This window comes from Montipora capricornis, chromosome 2 (genome assembly GCF_036669925.1).
Source record: "Montipora capricornis isolate CH-2021 chromosome 2, ASM3666992v2, whole genome shotgun sequence".
Taxonomy (NCBI): Eukaryota; Metazoa; Cnidaria; class Anthozoa; order Scleractinia; family Acroporidae; genus Montipora; species Montipora capricornis.
Genome location: NC_090884.1, coordinates 47,850,351 through 47,865,350, shown reverse-complemented (window position 1 = coordinate 47,865,350; position 15,000 = coordinate 47,850,351). Strand labels below are relative to the sequence as shown.

At 39.8% G+C, this 15,000-nt stretch overlaps 3 protein-coding genes across 7 annotated transcripts in view; 1 reads left to right on the top strand and 2 right to left on the bottom strand.

Annotated features, from left to right (window-relative positions):
* LOC138024760 (uncharacterized) overlaps positions 1 to 1,476 on the top strand; it is an 11,468-nt gene extending 9,992 nt beyond the window's left edge. For all 3 annotated transcript variants that reach the window (XM_068871965.1, XM_068871960.1, XM_068871954.1), the window contains one exon: positions 1 to 1,476. This exon is cut by the window's left edge and continues 469 nt beyond it. In XM_068871965.1, the coding sequence (XP_068728066.1) occupies positions 1 to 167 (167 nt within the window). In that variant the 3' untranslated portion in view covers positions 168 to 1,476.
* Positions 1,477 to 1,617: 141 nt separating this feature from the next.
* LOC138024786 (uncharacterized) lies at positions 1,618 to 6,021 on the bottom strand. Its single transcript, XM_068871975.1, has 2 exons — positions 5,656 to 6,021; positions 1,618 to 3,407 (listed from the first exon to the last, which is right to left on the bottom strand). The coding sequence occupies exons 1-2, from the start codon at positions 5,993 to 5,995 to the stop codon at positions 2,926 to 2,928; spliced, it is 822 nt and encodes a 273-aa protein (XP_068728076.1). The 5' UTR covers positions 5,996 to 6,021; the 3' UTR covers positions 1,618 to 2,925.
* Positions 6,022 to 11,360: 5,339 nt separating this feature from the next.
* Positions 11,361 to 15,000, bottom strand: part of LOC138038068 (fibrinogen C domain-containing protein 1-like) — a 9,479-nt gene continuing 5,839 nt past the window's right edge. For 2 of the 3 annotated variants that reach the window (XM_068883888.1, XM_068883889.1), the window contains 2 exons: positions 13,899 to 14,279; positions 11,361 to 12,304 (listed from right to left, as the gene is read on the bottom strand). In XM_068883888.1, coding sequence (XP_068739989.1) covers positions 12,030 to 12,304; positions 13,899 to 14,279 — 656 coding nt within the window. In that variant the 3' untranslated portion in view covers positions 11,361 to 12,029. The remainder of the gene's footprint in view (positions 12,305 to 13,898; positions 14,280 to 15,000) is intronic. The other variant, XM_068883887.1, reaches the window with a different exon arrangement.

The window sequence follows — 15,000 nt, the reverse complement described above, 5'->3', positions numbered from 1 at the left end:
CGTCTAGAGGAGTGGCTACCTGTACCAGTTTAGGCCATTCACGAGAACATCGAGATTTAATGGCTACTGCAGGGGCCATCCGTTCTTCAACAACAATCGATTTTGAGTCACCAGATCATATTTCATTCCTTGACAACTTTTTGTTTGACGGTGACTTTAATGACTAGATAACTGGAAAGTAATCACATGATTTTTGATTGCAATTTGGAATTTTTCTGCCCCCTCAATCCCATAAAGAAGGCATGCAGGTTCAATTACCGGTATTTGTAGCCTTAGAAAAATATTATAAGTGTTGACATCTCATCCACATTGTATAAGAAATTATGTGATCACTTCTTAAATTTTATGACAAAAACTAATGACAAGAGGTCATGTTTCGCCTTCTCTAAAGTCATCTGTGAAGTTAACAAAGACAGCAACATGACATGCAGGTGGATGACTTCGTAACCAAAACAAAACAAAAATGACGATTCCATCCTTGCAAAATAATTTAATTGTTTAGATCAATTTCATCGTCACATGTTTCCTTTGTTAACTTTGCAAAATTAATATTTTGTCACTTGATCCCTTATTGTTATATACATGCTTTCGGCAAATTACTATCTTTCTAATTTACCATCACAAACTGCTTTGTGTACTGTTTTTATTAAAGACAAATTCTTGCATTGGAAAGCAGTCTCTGACATAATTAGGAATAGACCCATCCCTCTTGCATGCCCACTGCGGGATCAAAATGTAATTAAGGACAGTGCCTACTATTGTTATTGTGCATACATTCTGCGCATCTTGAGATACTCAGGTTTCCTATCAATGATGCTTACCAATACAGTGATACAGTTGTTTGTTCCTTGCTGAACTATTAGATGGAATATGATATTAACAATGTTAACTGTAAATTACCAGACTGAGTATGTAGATTTGGGAGTTTGATATCAATATTGTGCTGATTTTAAATTATTTTAAGGACGGTGCCTTAACTATTGTTATTGCGCATACATTCTGTTCATCTCGAGATACTCAGATTTTCTATCGGTGATGCTCACTAATTAACAATTAGACCCCTATCCCGCAAGGACTACTGGTCAATAGCCCGTGAGGCGAAGTCAAATGGGTTATTGACCCGTGGCCCTTGAGGGCGAAGGGTCTAATAATTACTGTTTTAGAATCACACAAATAGTCGGACAGAAAAGGCTTTAATAAAGTTAGCAAATGCAAGTTGAAGAAATATTTATTTGGGAATAAAACGAAAGAAAATGTCACGCTTTTCACTACTCGAGGACTATTACTAATAGTCCTCTAGTAGCGTAGCCAATCAAAATGCAGCATTTGCATTAGTCCACTAGTTGGGTGATACTAATACAGTGATATTTTTGTGCAGTTTAAAACTATCCGTAGTAAGTACTCTTGGTATCCAAAAAGAAAATTGGGGGTAACCATGCATTTTTGAGAGATAATTAAGCTTCAATTTGAGAAATTTGAGAAAGAACGCCATACATTACTTTGTATTTCATATTATTCAACAATTATATTAGAAAATGCATGGCTACCCTCAATTTTCTTTTGGATTTCAATGACACTTGTCAAGATCTAGGTTTCCTGCATAATCAAAAACCGGGGCAAAAACACCTTTGAATTAGTAGGCACTGTCCTTAAGTGACAGATGACAAATGCGTGTGTCTGATCTTTATCACATCTACAAATGCAACGTGATAGTGAATTTTACAGATCTGATGTAAATGTTGACTAATTGACTTATTAAACATCAGCACCAAATGTTTATGTACACTTGGTATTTTCTGTGGCTCATTAGATCTTTTAATCTTGACAGGCCAACAAAAAAATGTTATGTTTGAATAGAAGTCTGTAACATACATGTTTACATGGATATTGATGAGTCACATGAGTAATATAAATAAAGGACTACTATTTGTTAGCATGAAACTGTGTTCAAGTTGTTGCGTTTTAATGATCTTTTGATGCGTCCAGATTTAAGGTCATTTTGGTTTGCTAATATTTTTCTTAACACTTTGTATGCAAGGATTACTTTTACATGAGCAGGTATGGCTCTGCAAATAATAGAACTGTTGCAACAAACATGAAAATGGAAAAAATAAGAAAACTTTGAATACAAGTTGACTGGGTTTTTTTGCAAAAAAAAAAACAACAACAATCACAGCTGCTTTAATTAGTGGTCGATCTGAACCACTATTTTGCTGAATGACACTGAAAGTACAATTTCCTTCACTGCCATAATCAAAGTTATGATTCCACAAATGATTTCCTGTACATCAGAAAACATGTAGTATGATTTTTGCACAAAGCGTGATGGGTTATGATTCTTCAGATGATGCTAAGTAGCTTCAGGGCATCATAACAATGATTCCTCCAAATCATAAATTCTGGGTGATGATTCCACAGACGGTTCCTTCAAGCCTTAAAACATCAGGGTTATGATTCGAGTGCCTGACAGAATCATATGATGACATGACAAAGCCTGAGCAAAGCAACATTATGATTCCGAAAGCACATACAATGGTCACAAGAATCATAACTGGTTATTCAATACCCTAATTTCCTGTGCTTAGAGAAATCGAAACGCCCTTAGTTCACGGCAAAACTGTACCTTGAGCAAATTCTGAAACGGTGAAAGATTCTCTTCAAGAGAGCTGTGTCGATTGCTTGATAGTTATGAAATCACCGTTTCGATGTCTGCCATCATGATCAAAACGGCAGCACTGAACAATCGTGCCTTTCATTCACTTTGGAGTTGAAGGCCTTGGGCGAGCAAGACGTTGGAAATGGCCGTTACAATGACGTGTCAAATTTGCATTCGTCGTCCGCCATTTTGAAAATCGAATGGCGGGAGGAAGCCTGAGTCTTAGTGCGCATGTCCAGCCGTTTTTAAGCCCTGTCCGGCACAATTAATTATGTAACCATCGCCACGGTGATCTGGTATACCAAAAGAAATAGAGACAAGTACAAAATGGTGACACCAAAACAACATGAAGTTTCATTTGCCCTGCTGCTCAGTGTTTTCTTGATTTCTTTTATATCTTCCTTAATGTCAGCCAGCGATTTTCTATTTTTGATAAGCACCGCAGTTACTCTTTCTCTCAGAGTTTTAAGGGCATTCGTTAATTCAGTCAATGAATCTGTGACGTTTGAGAATAGAATATTCCCACTAAGAATGGAAGTAATATTTCCTCGGAATGAGTTTACGTCCTCATTCAGTTCCTTGAGAGGGGTTTTCACTTCTGACAACATATCCTTTGCACCTGCAGTTACATTTTTCCTCAGTACTGTGACGGCCTCTTTTATTTCAGCTAACTCTTCCAGAATAGTTACTTCCAGAAGAAGTCTGCTTTCATTCGTATTGAGATCTTTCAGCATTTCTGAGACCAGTTGATCTAAAAAATAAAACACTTCAATGTAAAATGTAATCGTTGCGCAGTCCACACCAAAAAGATCGTCACGCAGAAATACCGTCAGCATTGGGACTTGCCGGCTCATGCAGAAAGGAAAGGAAAGGAAAGGAAACTTTATTTGAGTGTCTCGTCGTTCTAGCGCTGGAGCACTTATTGGGTACGTTTTTATACACTGTAAACTGAAATCAACAAATTAACAAAAATCAAATCAAATGTTGGCTTTTTGTTAGGAGAGGGGAAAACCGGAGTACCTGAAGAAAAATCTCTCAGTGCAGAATAGAGAACCAACAAACTCAACCCACATGTGACGCCGGGTCTGGAAATCGAACCCAAGCCACATTGGTGGGAGGCGAGTGCTCTCATCACTGAACCAGCCCCAGTGCACCCTACAGAAGTTACTAATAGACCATATTCATATTCTTAGTATTGGACTGGAACTAGCTTGCAATGGAGGCTAATGCATATGCGGGGGAACCTTTTCAAATGCAAATACTTTTTAATATATTCCACCTCATTGGCCTTCATTGCAAGCTACAATCTTGGACAAAAAGGGTTGAGAATATTAAAAACAGGGGTTATTTTGAGCACTACGTCCTCAATATCGCACACTATTTGCCATCCCTCTCCCCCCTACAACCAATGTTGATAAGCCCCGGTTCGACATGCTTTGTTTCGTCTAGCAACATTGATCAGGGGGGTTGGGGGCAAAAAGAGAGCTTCTTTTTCATACTTGTGATCGGAATTTAGTCCAAAAGCAGAGTTTTCTCAACAATTTTGTCCAAGATTGTAGTTCCAGTGGTCTATTGCGGTTATAAACAGCCCTTCATCAAAATGGTTTTTACAAATAAATGCCAGAAAAGATACGGAGATCGGACGCTTCTATAACTATGTTCATCGAGTAGTAAGTGATACATATGAAGAACAAACAGTTCTGCTATGTACAGATTGGTACATTGCGAACGGTCCCATCGTTAAATTGGACATGTCTTTTGTAATCGATCGCGATGTACCAGTTGTTAACTTGTTAAAAATAAATCATTGGGGTCTTGAGAAACTGCCATGCCAGTCATCGCCTTTAAGTCTAAGCACCCATTTCAAATAGCGCTAAGGAACAGTATTTAAGTCTAAGCGCCCATTTTAAAACAATTACCTTTCAATAACTGTGTAACTCGCATGGCTCGCCCATTCTCGACCCCAGAGCTCTTCTCTTGACCGAGGGAGAGAAGAGCTCTGAAACCCTGAAACGAAGTGTCCTCAAATTGATTTTCGTGAAGAACAATCAAAAGCGTCTCTAATTGGTGCATTCATGTTAGCACGAGGAGTGAGCAGGGGCCATAAGGTTGAAATAGCCAATTTTTGGCTATAAGAACCCTACAGCGCATGTCTCCCACACAGAGTTTCCCAGAGCCTTGTGTCGATTCGAGGCTCTGGTGACGAGAATGACGGCTCGCCATGTTGGAATGCATGACTCGTAGCCATGGCTCGCACATTGTGCACACTCGATCATTGGAGTGTCAAAAAATTAATTCATATGGAAGCCAGCGAAACATGAACAAAAACATGCGAGCCATGCAGTTATTGAAAGCAGGAGCCCATTACGGTAATGGGGCTCCTGTTGAAAGCTAATCGTTTTAAAATGGGTGCTTAGACTTAAATATTGTTTATCAGCGCTATTTAAAATGGGTGCTTATACTGAAACGCGAGTCAACGTGCCTCGCTGGCTGGCAGATTGTGCCTCCACAGATCATTAGTCAATGGGAAACTGCAAATTGCGGCATGAGTTTGCACAATGGGCCATTCCATTTTTTATCCGCACCCCCCCTATTGAGGTACTTTACATTTCACCCCCTCGGAAAAGTAAACTTTTGACCCCCTAAGAAAAGAAGATCAAAGTGCCGACACACTCCCCCTTCAGAATTTATTCAAAGATCAAAGGTGCCGACACAGTTACCCCCTCAGAAACGGCCTTTAAAGACCCCCCCTCCCCCCCAGAAAAAATAGGCCCTCAATAGGGGGGGTGCGGATAAAAAATGGAATGGCCCAATGAGATCATTAATTAAGGAGAATATAAAATGTGCTAAATAAATGAGAGAACAAAATAACATCATCTGGCCGTTGAGAGAAACCGTTCAACTCAACGTTTGTCGGTTGGCAACCTCTAATATTTTTCTCGATCGTTCCTTTCAATACTAAACATAAAACCAAATTAAAATTAAACATGTCAGCATACCTCTTGTTAACGATCTTGAAGGGGAAACGTTTTGAGGTCTTATCTTAAGCAATATTAAAGTCAGCAAAGCAACAGACACAAAGAAAAAAACAATTACAACTCCAGCGAAGACTGCCAGAATGATTCGTGGGATTGTTACACTTTTAGCGTTTTCGGCGCCCAAACGTCGGCAGAGTTCATCAGTTCTTCCGTAAGTGGTATCCTCAGGAATGTCATCTACAGACAACATTCGAGCTTGATCGATAGTATCTTGGCTGGTTTGCGTTTCATCCAGAATGTTGTCACGTCGTTCCAATCTGTGTTCCCCTTCAAAATTATTGCGAGCTCCAGAAACTGCCATTTTCGGTCTCCAATCTCCCGTTTTTCCTCGGAAGGCTAATCTCGTACCCAGATCTCACTCTGTCACTGGAAATGTGAAATCTGGAAAAGTTCGACAGTACACCATTTTTCATTGGCTACTAAAAAAAAAGTTGCGGCAATGCAATCTACGCTCCGATTGGCTTATTTCGCAGGGCACTTAGTGAAGGTTTGGTTTTAGCAAGCTCATGTGCTGTTTTGAATAAATGTCAGTTGTGCGGAGGAAAGTTTTGTTTTTTCCGACGCTGGAAAAGCTTTACAGTTGAGGAAACAACTGAGGAAATCATTTTAAAAATTTGTGACGTTTCTGTAAATGGTACCGACGAAAGCCCTACGTACCCTGCCACTCGAATAAAGTTCTGCGTAGCTTGCTACGCGGTGCGCAGAAACTAATAAATTCAAGTTGAAGTATGTAATTTATTCAAAACAGTATTTCTCGTTCTTAAAGCGTGACTCGCAAATTAAGTAGTGATCAATTGTGAATTTTACGGTTACATTAACTACATTTTCACGAGATCGTGTCAAGAAAATAGCAGTGATTAGGTCTAAGCACTCTTTAACATTTTCGCTTTCAATTTACGGTTTGGTTAACTACACTTTTCACGAGATTGTGTGAAGAAAATAGCACTCGTTTATTGATTAAGCCTAAGCACTGGTTTTAGTGATTCTGCAGTTGCTCCGACAATCTAACAATCTCGACCGTTCAAAAACAATCCCCTGTGGCGCTTCTTTCTGTTTCGCCTTAAGTTTAAGGTTTCCTTGTCCTCTACCCAAAAGAATCTCTTCCAGAATACTCTCGAAATCCATGTTTATTCCACAAAATGACCCAAAATCACAACAGAGAGTACGAACATGCGCAGTGATAGAAAAGCCCGTATTTCGTTACGTATTTCGGGCCTCGCTGGCACTGAGCATGCTCGAAATCGAACTTTACCAGATCTCCCTTCCGTATACCGTGGGAGATCTGGGTACGAGATTAGGACAAGGCTGCACGTAGGCTACCCACCTAATAACCGCTTCAGTGTTCTTAGCAAGTGACACACGATTCCACAAATGTTGAACAGCGTATCATGTAATGTTGAATGCGTGGCAAGTTCCAGGGGCACGACTCGGCAGCACGACAAGAGAAGGAGCCGAAAAGCATCAGCAATAGACCGTATTCATAAATGGCGTTTAAGTAATCATTCTTTTGTCTTCATGCTAATCATCCTCACTGGCCTCGTTAGCGCCAACAAAATTCAAAAAAAATTTGTTCCAAAGCGAGGCTAGTGAGGATGATTAACACAAAGACAAAAGAATAATTTCTTCACCGCCATTTATGAATGCGGTCTATGCCGCAAACACTCCAGCAGCGGTCAAAGAAAGTCCTAATCATAGCGATGGTGTTGTACATTGCTATGCGGCCTTCACTTCAAAGATCTTCAAAAACTTCGCCTCATGGCGGTGCCAAGATCATCCACTTGAGAAATTTCTTTGCGTGCGTACATGCAGAATAAATTAATAATGCGTTCACGCTAATGTTCTGTAGAACAATACGCATACCCAAGCGTATCGAATATTATGATAAAAATAATAATAATAATAATAATAATAATGTTAGCTGAAGATTCGTAATAACAAGATAAAAATACAAATTATAAAAAGTCATAGCGTCTTAAATTTGTCATCAGAAAGTTCATCCATAAAACAGCATGAGACAATAAATAATCAGAAAGAAAGAATAAAACAAATTCATGAATAATAATAATAATAATAATAATAATAATAATGTACTTGCTTATTACGCATCTAAAAATCTCGATGCGTTTACAAAAATATTATATACATATATACATATTATAAGGAAGTAAATCATAATTAAAGGAAAAGTTCAATTAAATGAATTATATGCTTCTTTAAAGAGAAATGTTTTGAGTCTGGTTTTAAATATTTCAACTGTTGCAGAGTTTCTAATATTGTCCGGTATAGAGTTCCAGAGTGTTGCTGCTACGTAGGAGAAAGCACGTTGGCCATAAGTAACTGTATTTATCTTTGGAACATTAAGCAGTAACTTGTCAAACGATCGAAGAGAGCGGGTAGGTCGACGAACATCTATATGTGCAGATAAGTAATCCGGTGCCAGACCATTCAAGGACTCGCATACCATTAACAAAATCTTAAATTTAATTCTACACTCGATGGGTAACTAGTGTAGATTACGTAGTGCATCAGATATATGTTCATATTCCTTAATTCCTGTAATCAGTCGTGCAGCAGAGTTCATTGTTCTCTCTAATTTGTCCAGGTCAGAACGGGCAGTTCCAAATAGCAGACTGTTAGCGTAGTCTAAGCGAGATAACACTAGTGCATGGACCAGTTTCTTTAAACTTTCTTGAGAGACATACTTTCTTATACGACCAATGGATTTTATAGACAGCAAAATTTTCTTACAAGTGTCATTGATATGGAGTGTCATGTTCATATGTTTATCTAGAATCACTCCGAGGTCTCGTACTTGTTCAGATGGTTTTATGGTTTATGGTAGTATCACCAGATATCAGAAACTGGAGAGGAGGACTATGATTTTTGATGAAGCGTGAAGTAAGATGCATTACTTCAGTCTTTGTTGGGTTACTAGAGGAAAGTTGTCTGTATTCCATTTGATGACATCTTCTACACAGCTGCTAAGTCTATCCAGTTCTGATGACGGCTTTTTTGGGTTGACGGCTATGTATAGTTGTGTATCGTCGGCATAAATCATACAATCCAAGCCATGTCTAGAGATGACATATACTGCGGCACACCAAATTCCAGTTGCTTCAAGGAAGATGCAACTTCACCGAACTTTTTGAGAGCGATTAGTAAGATACGATCGAAACCATTGTAGTACACTTCCAGTAAAACCAAAATAGGACTTCAGACGAGACAGCAGAATTTGATGATCAAGAGTGTCAAACGCCGCCGAGAGATCGAGTAAAACAAGTATCACATCAGAGTAGTCATCAATAGCTCTTAAGATATCATTAGTGACTTTAATCATAGCCGTTTCAGTGGAGTGGTACTGACGGTAAGCTGATTGTAGTGTAGGGAACAGCTTAGCATCTCGTAGGTAAGCATGTACTTGGCTTGCAACGATTTTTTCAATCACTTTGCTTACGAAGGCTATATTAGCTATAGGTCGATAGTTTGAGTATAAATTTTTGTCCAGATCATTCTTTTTAAGCTTTGGTTTGACCTGCGAGATCTTCAGCTGAGTCGGGAGTGTACCGCTAGACAGAGATGATATTATTATAGATTGTATAGCAGGTAGTAGTAAATTAAGATGGTTGTTACCCACACTATTTATATGGCTAATTTGTACTTAAGGGATGAAGAAAAATGGACTTCGTTCTCTCTCCCGCTCTCTCCCATTGTAGCTATCTCCCTCGATCTTTCTTCCTTTTCTTTACCGCCATAGCTCACACCGTGATTGCTCCTTTTCGTCCCAGCCTCCTCTTCTATTCCTTTTTCCCTTCTTATATTCCAGATCCCACTTGGTCCTTTTCTGTCATTTATTCGGGTGGGGAGGGGAGGGGAGGGGGGAATAAAGAGGAATAATGTAATGAGACTAACGAAAGTAACGACATTTTATGGCATAATCGATTTGTCGACCGGAGTAAGAAGATTTTTGCAACGGAATAATGACTTATTTTCTACTGGAATAATGGAATAACGAAAATTTTCGACCAGGAATAATGTAATGATGAACACCCGATTATTCCTCTTCACTTCCCCCCCCCCCCCCCCAAATTCGATTATGTTACCTTGAGAATGATATTTATTTAGGTAAATTCTGGTTGACAATTTACATAACAATGATAAGTAATAGACCTCTTTAGCTTGTACGTTTTGTTTTCCCATTTCAGACCACGTGATGTCCCCAAGGGAATTTTTCTTTTGTTTTTTCATACGTTATGCATACATATGCACGTGCATAAGACGACAATTGAAAGAAACTTTTCCCTAGAGTAACATCACGTGGTCTGAAATGGGAAAAAAAACGCACAAGCTAAAGAGGTCTATTAGGGCCGATTTACACGGTGCGACTTTGTCGCATGCGACGACAGCTTACGACAGGCCCACGACATGATTTACAATTGTTGTGTACGTCAGAAAAAATGTCGTAGCATTTTAAAACATGTTTTAAAACGCTGCGACAATCGTAAGTCCTTTCGTGGGCCTGTCGTGAGCTTGTCGCATGCGACAAAATCATCGTATCGTGTAAATCGGTCCTTACATACACCGCTGATGCCGGTGTCACACTGACATGGGCATCCCCGCGGGGGATGCCCATATCACTGTGACACCGGGACCATCATCTACCAAACCGAGGTTACAGGTCAGAGATCTTGTTTTAATTTACTTGAAACAACCCGTTCCCTTTATTAATTGATAATGCTAACCTTAAAGACACCTGTTTAGGCTTATTTGTGATCTGCTTTCTCTTCTTCCCCCCCCCCCCCCCCCGTGCTGCACACTTACAAATACATTGCACAGGAGAGTGTACCACGTCTCCTTCTGATTGGTGCCTCCTTTATGACACACTCTCATGCACACGTTCACTGCAGTTGACATCGTTTTACGTTTCTGTTCTTTTGAACCAAACTGTGTCTTTGAAATAATCAATATGGCAACCGAAGTAATACCGTCAGCAAACTGAGAGATTTGAACATCTGGAAATTGTCTTTATAGCCGATCACGAGAGGTGCATAGCGTGGCGCAAATTACACAATTTACTCCCGTCGACTATGGAATGTCCAAAAGCTGGGTGCGGAAACGCACTCAGTTGGAAAAAGATGAAGTGCAGCTGGAGCCGGATAGGTTTGTTGGGCGGTGCTCTTAAAAAAATTGCAATGCCGACAAGCTTCAATCCCCAAGAACTCATTATTTTGTGACAGTAAGCATTCCCTTGAAAAAAATCTGATGAACAATTTGATGTTCAAAAAGAAAAAACCTGATGAAGAGAAAATTAAGCTAAAGTCGGAAAAACGAAACATGCAAACTGCATCTCTTTAGTCAGCATTTGGCAGAGGCTACGAACACAGACCAGGACGCTATAATAGCTTTTGGCCCGGGAAGCTATGGCTCGCTGTCAGTCAGAACTCGGCTTTTAAAAATGCCGCTCCCACTAGTGAGTCCGGACTTGAATCCGACAGAGCTGGAGAAGAGTGACCTTCAGCTAGAGATTACCCATGAATCGTATGAAGAGTTCTGCGATAGAATACAAGGAACACTGAAGTTTTTGAGCATAGATCGCCGTCCTGAAGCCACATCCGACTAAATCCTTTAATTTTACAGAATACATTGGAAAACATCGTGTTAACATTTTTTTATCAGTAAAAGATGCGAAGTAATTGGTGTTCATTTTTTCGTATCTTTCACAAATTACTACTTCTTTTCCGAAACTTATATATTGCAACCATAACTTTGGCAACTTCTCCTCCCGTTACGACTTTCTTTCCCTTAGCCAAGCACCCTCGTGTAAGCCCTTTTGCATGAATTTCTTCTCAATACATTTCCTTTAGGAGCACGGGCTTGGTACATTGGGTTCGTCTTTTAGACGAACGTGACACCACCCAAGGAAAAGTCAATGGAGTGTGTCCAAACACAAGTTTAGGAAACAGTTTGCTTACATCACTGGGCAAACGCAACCCTATGAATAATAATAAATAATTATAAAGACTTTATTAATGTGTCAAAAGCCTAGCTTACACAGAGTGTAAACTACTTGCGGACATCCATTAACTACCTAACTACGTAAAAAATGAAACAAACAAATAAGCAAACTCGGAAATCCTGCCCACCACATGAGGTAGTTAGTTAGTTACACAGATGACAGTGTCAGTTCTTAGGCGGGTTCTCGGTGTCCACTTTTCTCCTCCTTCGCGTTAATTTTCTTTACTCGAAAGTCGTTTTACATTAAATTCGCGTTAATTTAAGTCGAGTTAATTTCCAATAACTTACTACTATGGAGCGTTAATTTCCTATAATAAGGTGGTTCACCAATTGTTTGGTCGTAATTTCATTTCAGTCCTTGTAACGGAGACAAAGCCGTTTTTCCATGAGTGCCAAGCCATTCCTTGCGAACTCAACTCGAGTTTCGTGCCGTTAAGATACAACCCATTGAGATTGGACATATGACAACCATTGTACCACCAACCACCTCTGTACTCGGCAGCGCAATTGACCGATGGAGTTATGTGATTGTCATTATCCCGATCGCTGGTGGTAAATCCTTGACCACGATGATACTCAAGAGAGTCACCTGCTGTGCCTGAGAAAAAAATATACAGAGGATATTACACGGTGACGAGAAGATATGAATTTTATGTTCGAGTGGCAAGAACAATATCTCACGAGTGAGCGAAGCGAACGAGTGAGATATTGTTCTTGCCACGAGAACATAAAATTCATATCTTCAAGCCAACGTGTAATGTTCTTTTTATCATATGGAGACTAAACATTGAATATTTCCGATTTTATTGTATTTCAAAGTAGTCAAGTTTTACAAATACGGCTGGGCTTTATAAAATAAGGCGGGAAAAAAAGGCGGGAATCGTGACGTCATTGAACGATACGACACTCACAAAGGTGACATACGGAAAATACGCCACTCGGGTCCCGGATGTAGTGGAGTATGGAATCTACGAGTGGTTTGGTTCCCAGTAAACACTCTCCTCCATATAATAAATATATATGAAGGTGTAAGTAAGAAAGTGAGCAAGCGAATAAATGAGTGAGTGGGCCTGCACAAGGTACCCGCTCTATAAGAAGAAAATATACCGTATTTTCTCAATGAAATGCCGCATCCTTGTTAATTAATTAATCGCCGGCTCAAAACAGACATCTTTTAATTAAACTAGTTTACCTAAATAGTTGGCTGCGATGAAGTTTATATAAACGGATAAAGAAAGCATCAAAGAAGCAAAAATGAACCAGAAGACTCAAAAACAGAGCAAGCCGCAAGCTTCTGTTCTAATCCATGTAATGAGCAATTTGCTTGTACACAAGATCATACCGCAAATCTTAATTCCTCCATTCGCTTTAACCACAATTCCTTACGCGTTTGACCACAGTTTCTTTAGTTTCGAACAAAAATGTTTTCTTCTCCCAATTAAAGAGCTGCCTCGTTCGTTCGCTTCAGACTCATTCCCTACGGAAGCAACAAACCCCTGGGGCATTTGATCAAAGCCCTGAGGTTACTTTAGTCAGCTGGGCTAACAAAAATTTACTTTATTGAACAGAACTAAAGCTGGCATACTAGTGCATTGTATTGCTTTAATTCAGTCGTACCGGCATTACATAAAAAGGGTGAATGATTATATTTGCATACTTTTCATCTGTATTTTTAATGATAATAACAACAATGGTGATGATTATGATGATGATGAAATTTTGCTGATTCGCTGTTTAGTCATTTTGTTCACGTTAGTTTGGTTGAATTGAACTTACGGCGACTGAAAAGGCGGGACAGATATGAAGAAACTCAAGTGGAACCGGCAAATTCACCTACTGTTTGCAAGTATTGACATTGTGCAGCATTCTCTAACAGTTTCTTGTTTCCTGCATTACTGATCGGTTGACAAGATGCTCGCTTCGAAGCAGTGTTTTAAAATTCCTCATAGAGGCGATTTCTTGAATAAAGTTCAAAGCCGCGTTCAGACTCGGAACCCGTGCCCCATACTCCGTTAAGACCAAGTGCGCGTGCTCAAATCGGTGCCTGAATAGAGTCCTTTAAACATCCCGCGAAAAAGAACCCTCGAAGGAAATCCAAATAGCTTCTAAGTATGCGAAATGTTTAACCTTATCTTCATGTTTGTGAATCGTCGGCTGATACATCGAACTTAACGAAGGAAAAATGGAATTACCTGAGTAATCTCCAACCATTAACTTGTAGTTGTCCGCCTCGTTTTGAACAGCGAAAAAGCTATATGCTGCATACGCAACTTCGCTATGAAGCTTCAGATCAATTCGAAGCTTATTGTTGCCGTTGGTCGTTAGGCGATGAATTTTGTCCAGTCCAATCCAAAATTCGCCCTTCAGATATCCAAACCCCCTTTTGTAGGCATCCCAACCTCTGTAGAAACCTACAGTGCCGTCTTGCCTTTTCTGAAACACTGTCCAACCTCCTCCGTCAGTTTCCTGATCACATAACACATCAAACGCCCCACGACCATCCGGATCGATTTTGTAAACTCCAGTTTCCTTTCCGTACCCAGACTTGTAAATCTCGGCGCAGTTCTCGTACGCTAGAAATTGTGGAATGCAATTATTAATAAATCAAAGTTACTCAATGCGTGTACTGGAAGGACTGCAATCAAATCAAAATGTTTTTAGTTTAAAGCATCCTATTTGTGTTTTGTTAATGCCTGGATCATGAGTTCGCATTCTACTAAACCGCTACCACACGAGGAGACCGCACGCCATGTTGATTTCCCAGCGTACCTTTATTTTCACAAGCAACCCAATTTATTATTACACTACACTATTGAACGGGTTGAAGTGTAACCCTCTCTGCTATTAGATACACTCCATGATTGGTTTACTCAGCTGAGTAAACAAGGACAACTCTTCACCTGATGAGAAAGCCCGTTTAAATCAAAACAATAGGTCTTTGGATCGTGTTCTGTTGGAATCAATCGTCCATTTTCAATTGGTTAAAGATTCTTGAAAAAGTTTAACCTAGAAAACATCGTATTCGGTTGATGTAGGACGCAGGCTCAAAGAAGCTGTCTTCCCTCAAGTTACCTTCTTACTGACACGTCTGGTAATAGCTCCTGCGTTTCAACAAAGAAGCAGTTGAAAAACGTCTGCCTTAAGCTGAAGCGGGGTGCGCGAACTGTAGGGAATTTAAAGGTAGCTTAAGCACGTCGTGGGTTTTTGAGACGCGGACGGCAACCGGAAAAGAACATTTCGCGCCTTAGGACAGCGGCGTCTCCCAGATTTTTATACTAACCATCTCTAATGGAG

Excerpts from the sequence above, each read along its gene's own strand:
- LOC138024786 (XM_068871975.1), bottom strand. The coding sequence starts at position 5,995 with ATGGCAGTTTCTGGAGCTCGCAATAATTTTGAAGGGGAACACAGATTG. Across the intron at positions 3,408-5,655 it reads TTCAAGATCGTTAACAAGAG|ATCAACTGGTCTCAGAAATG; the intron begins GTATGCTGACAT and ends TTTATTTTTTAG.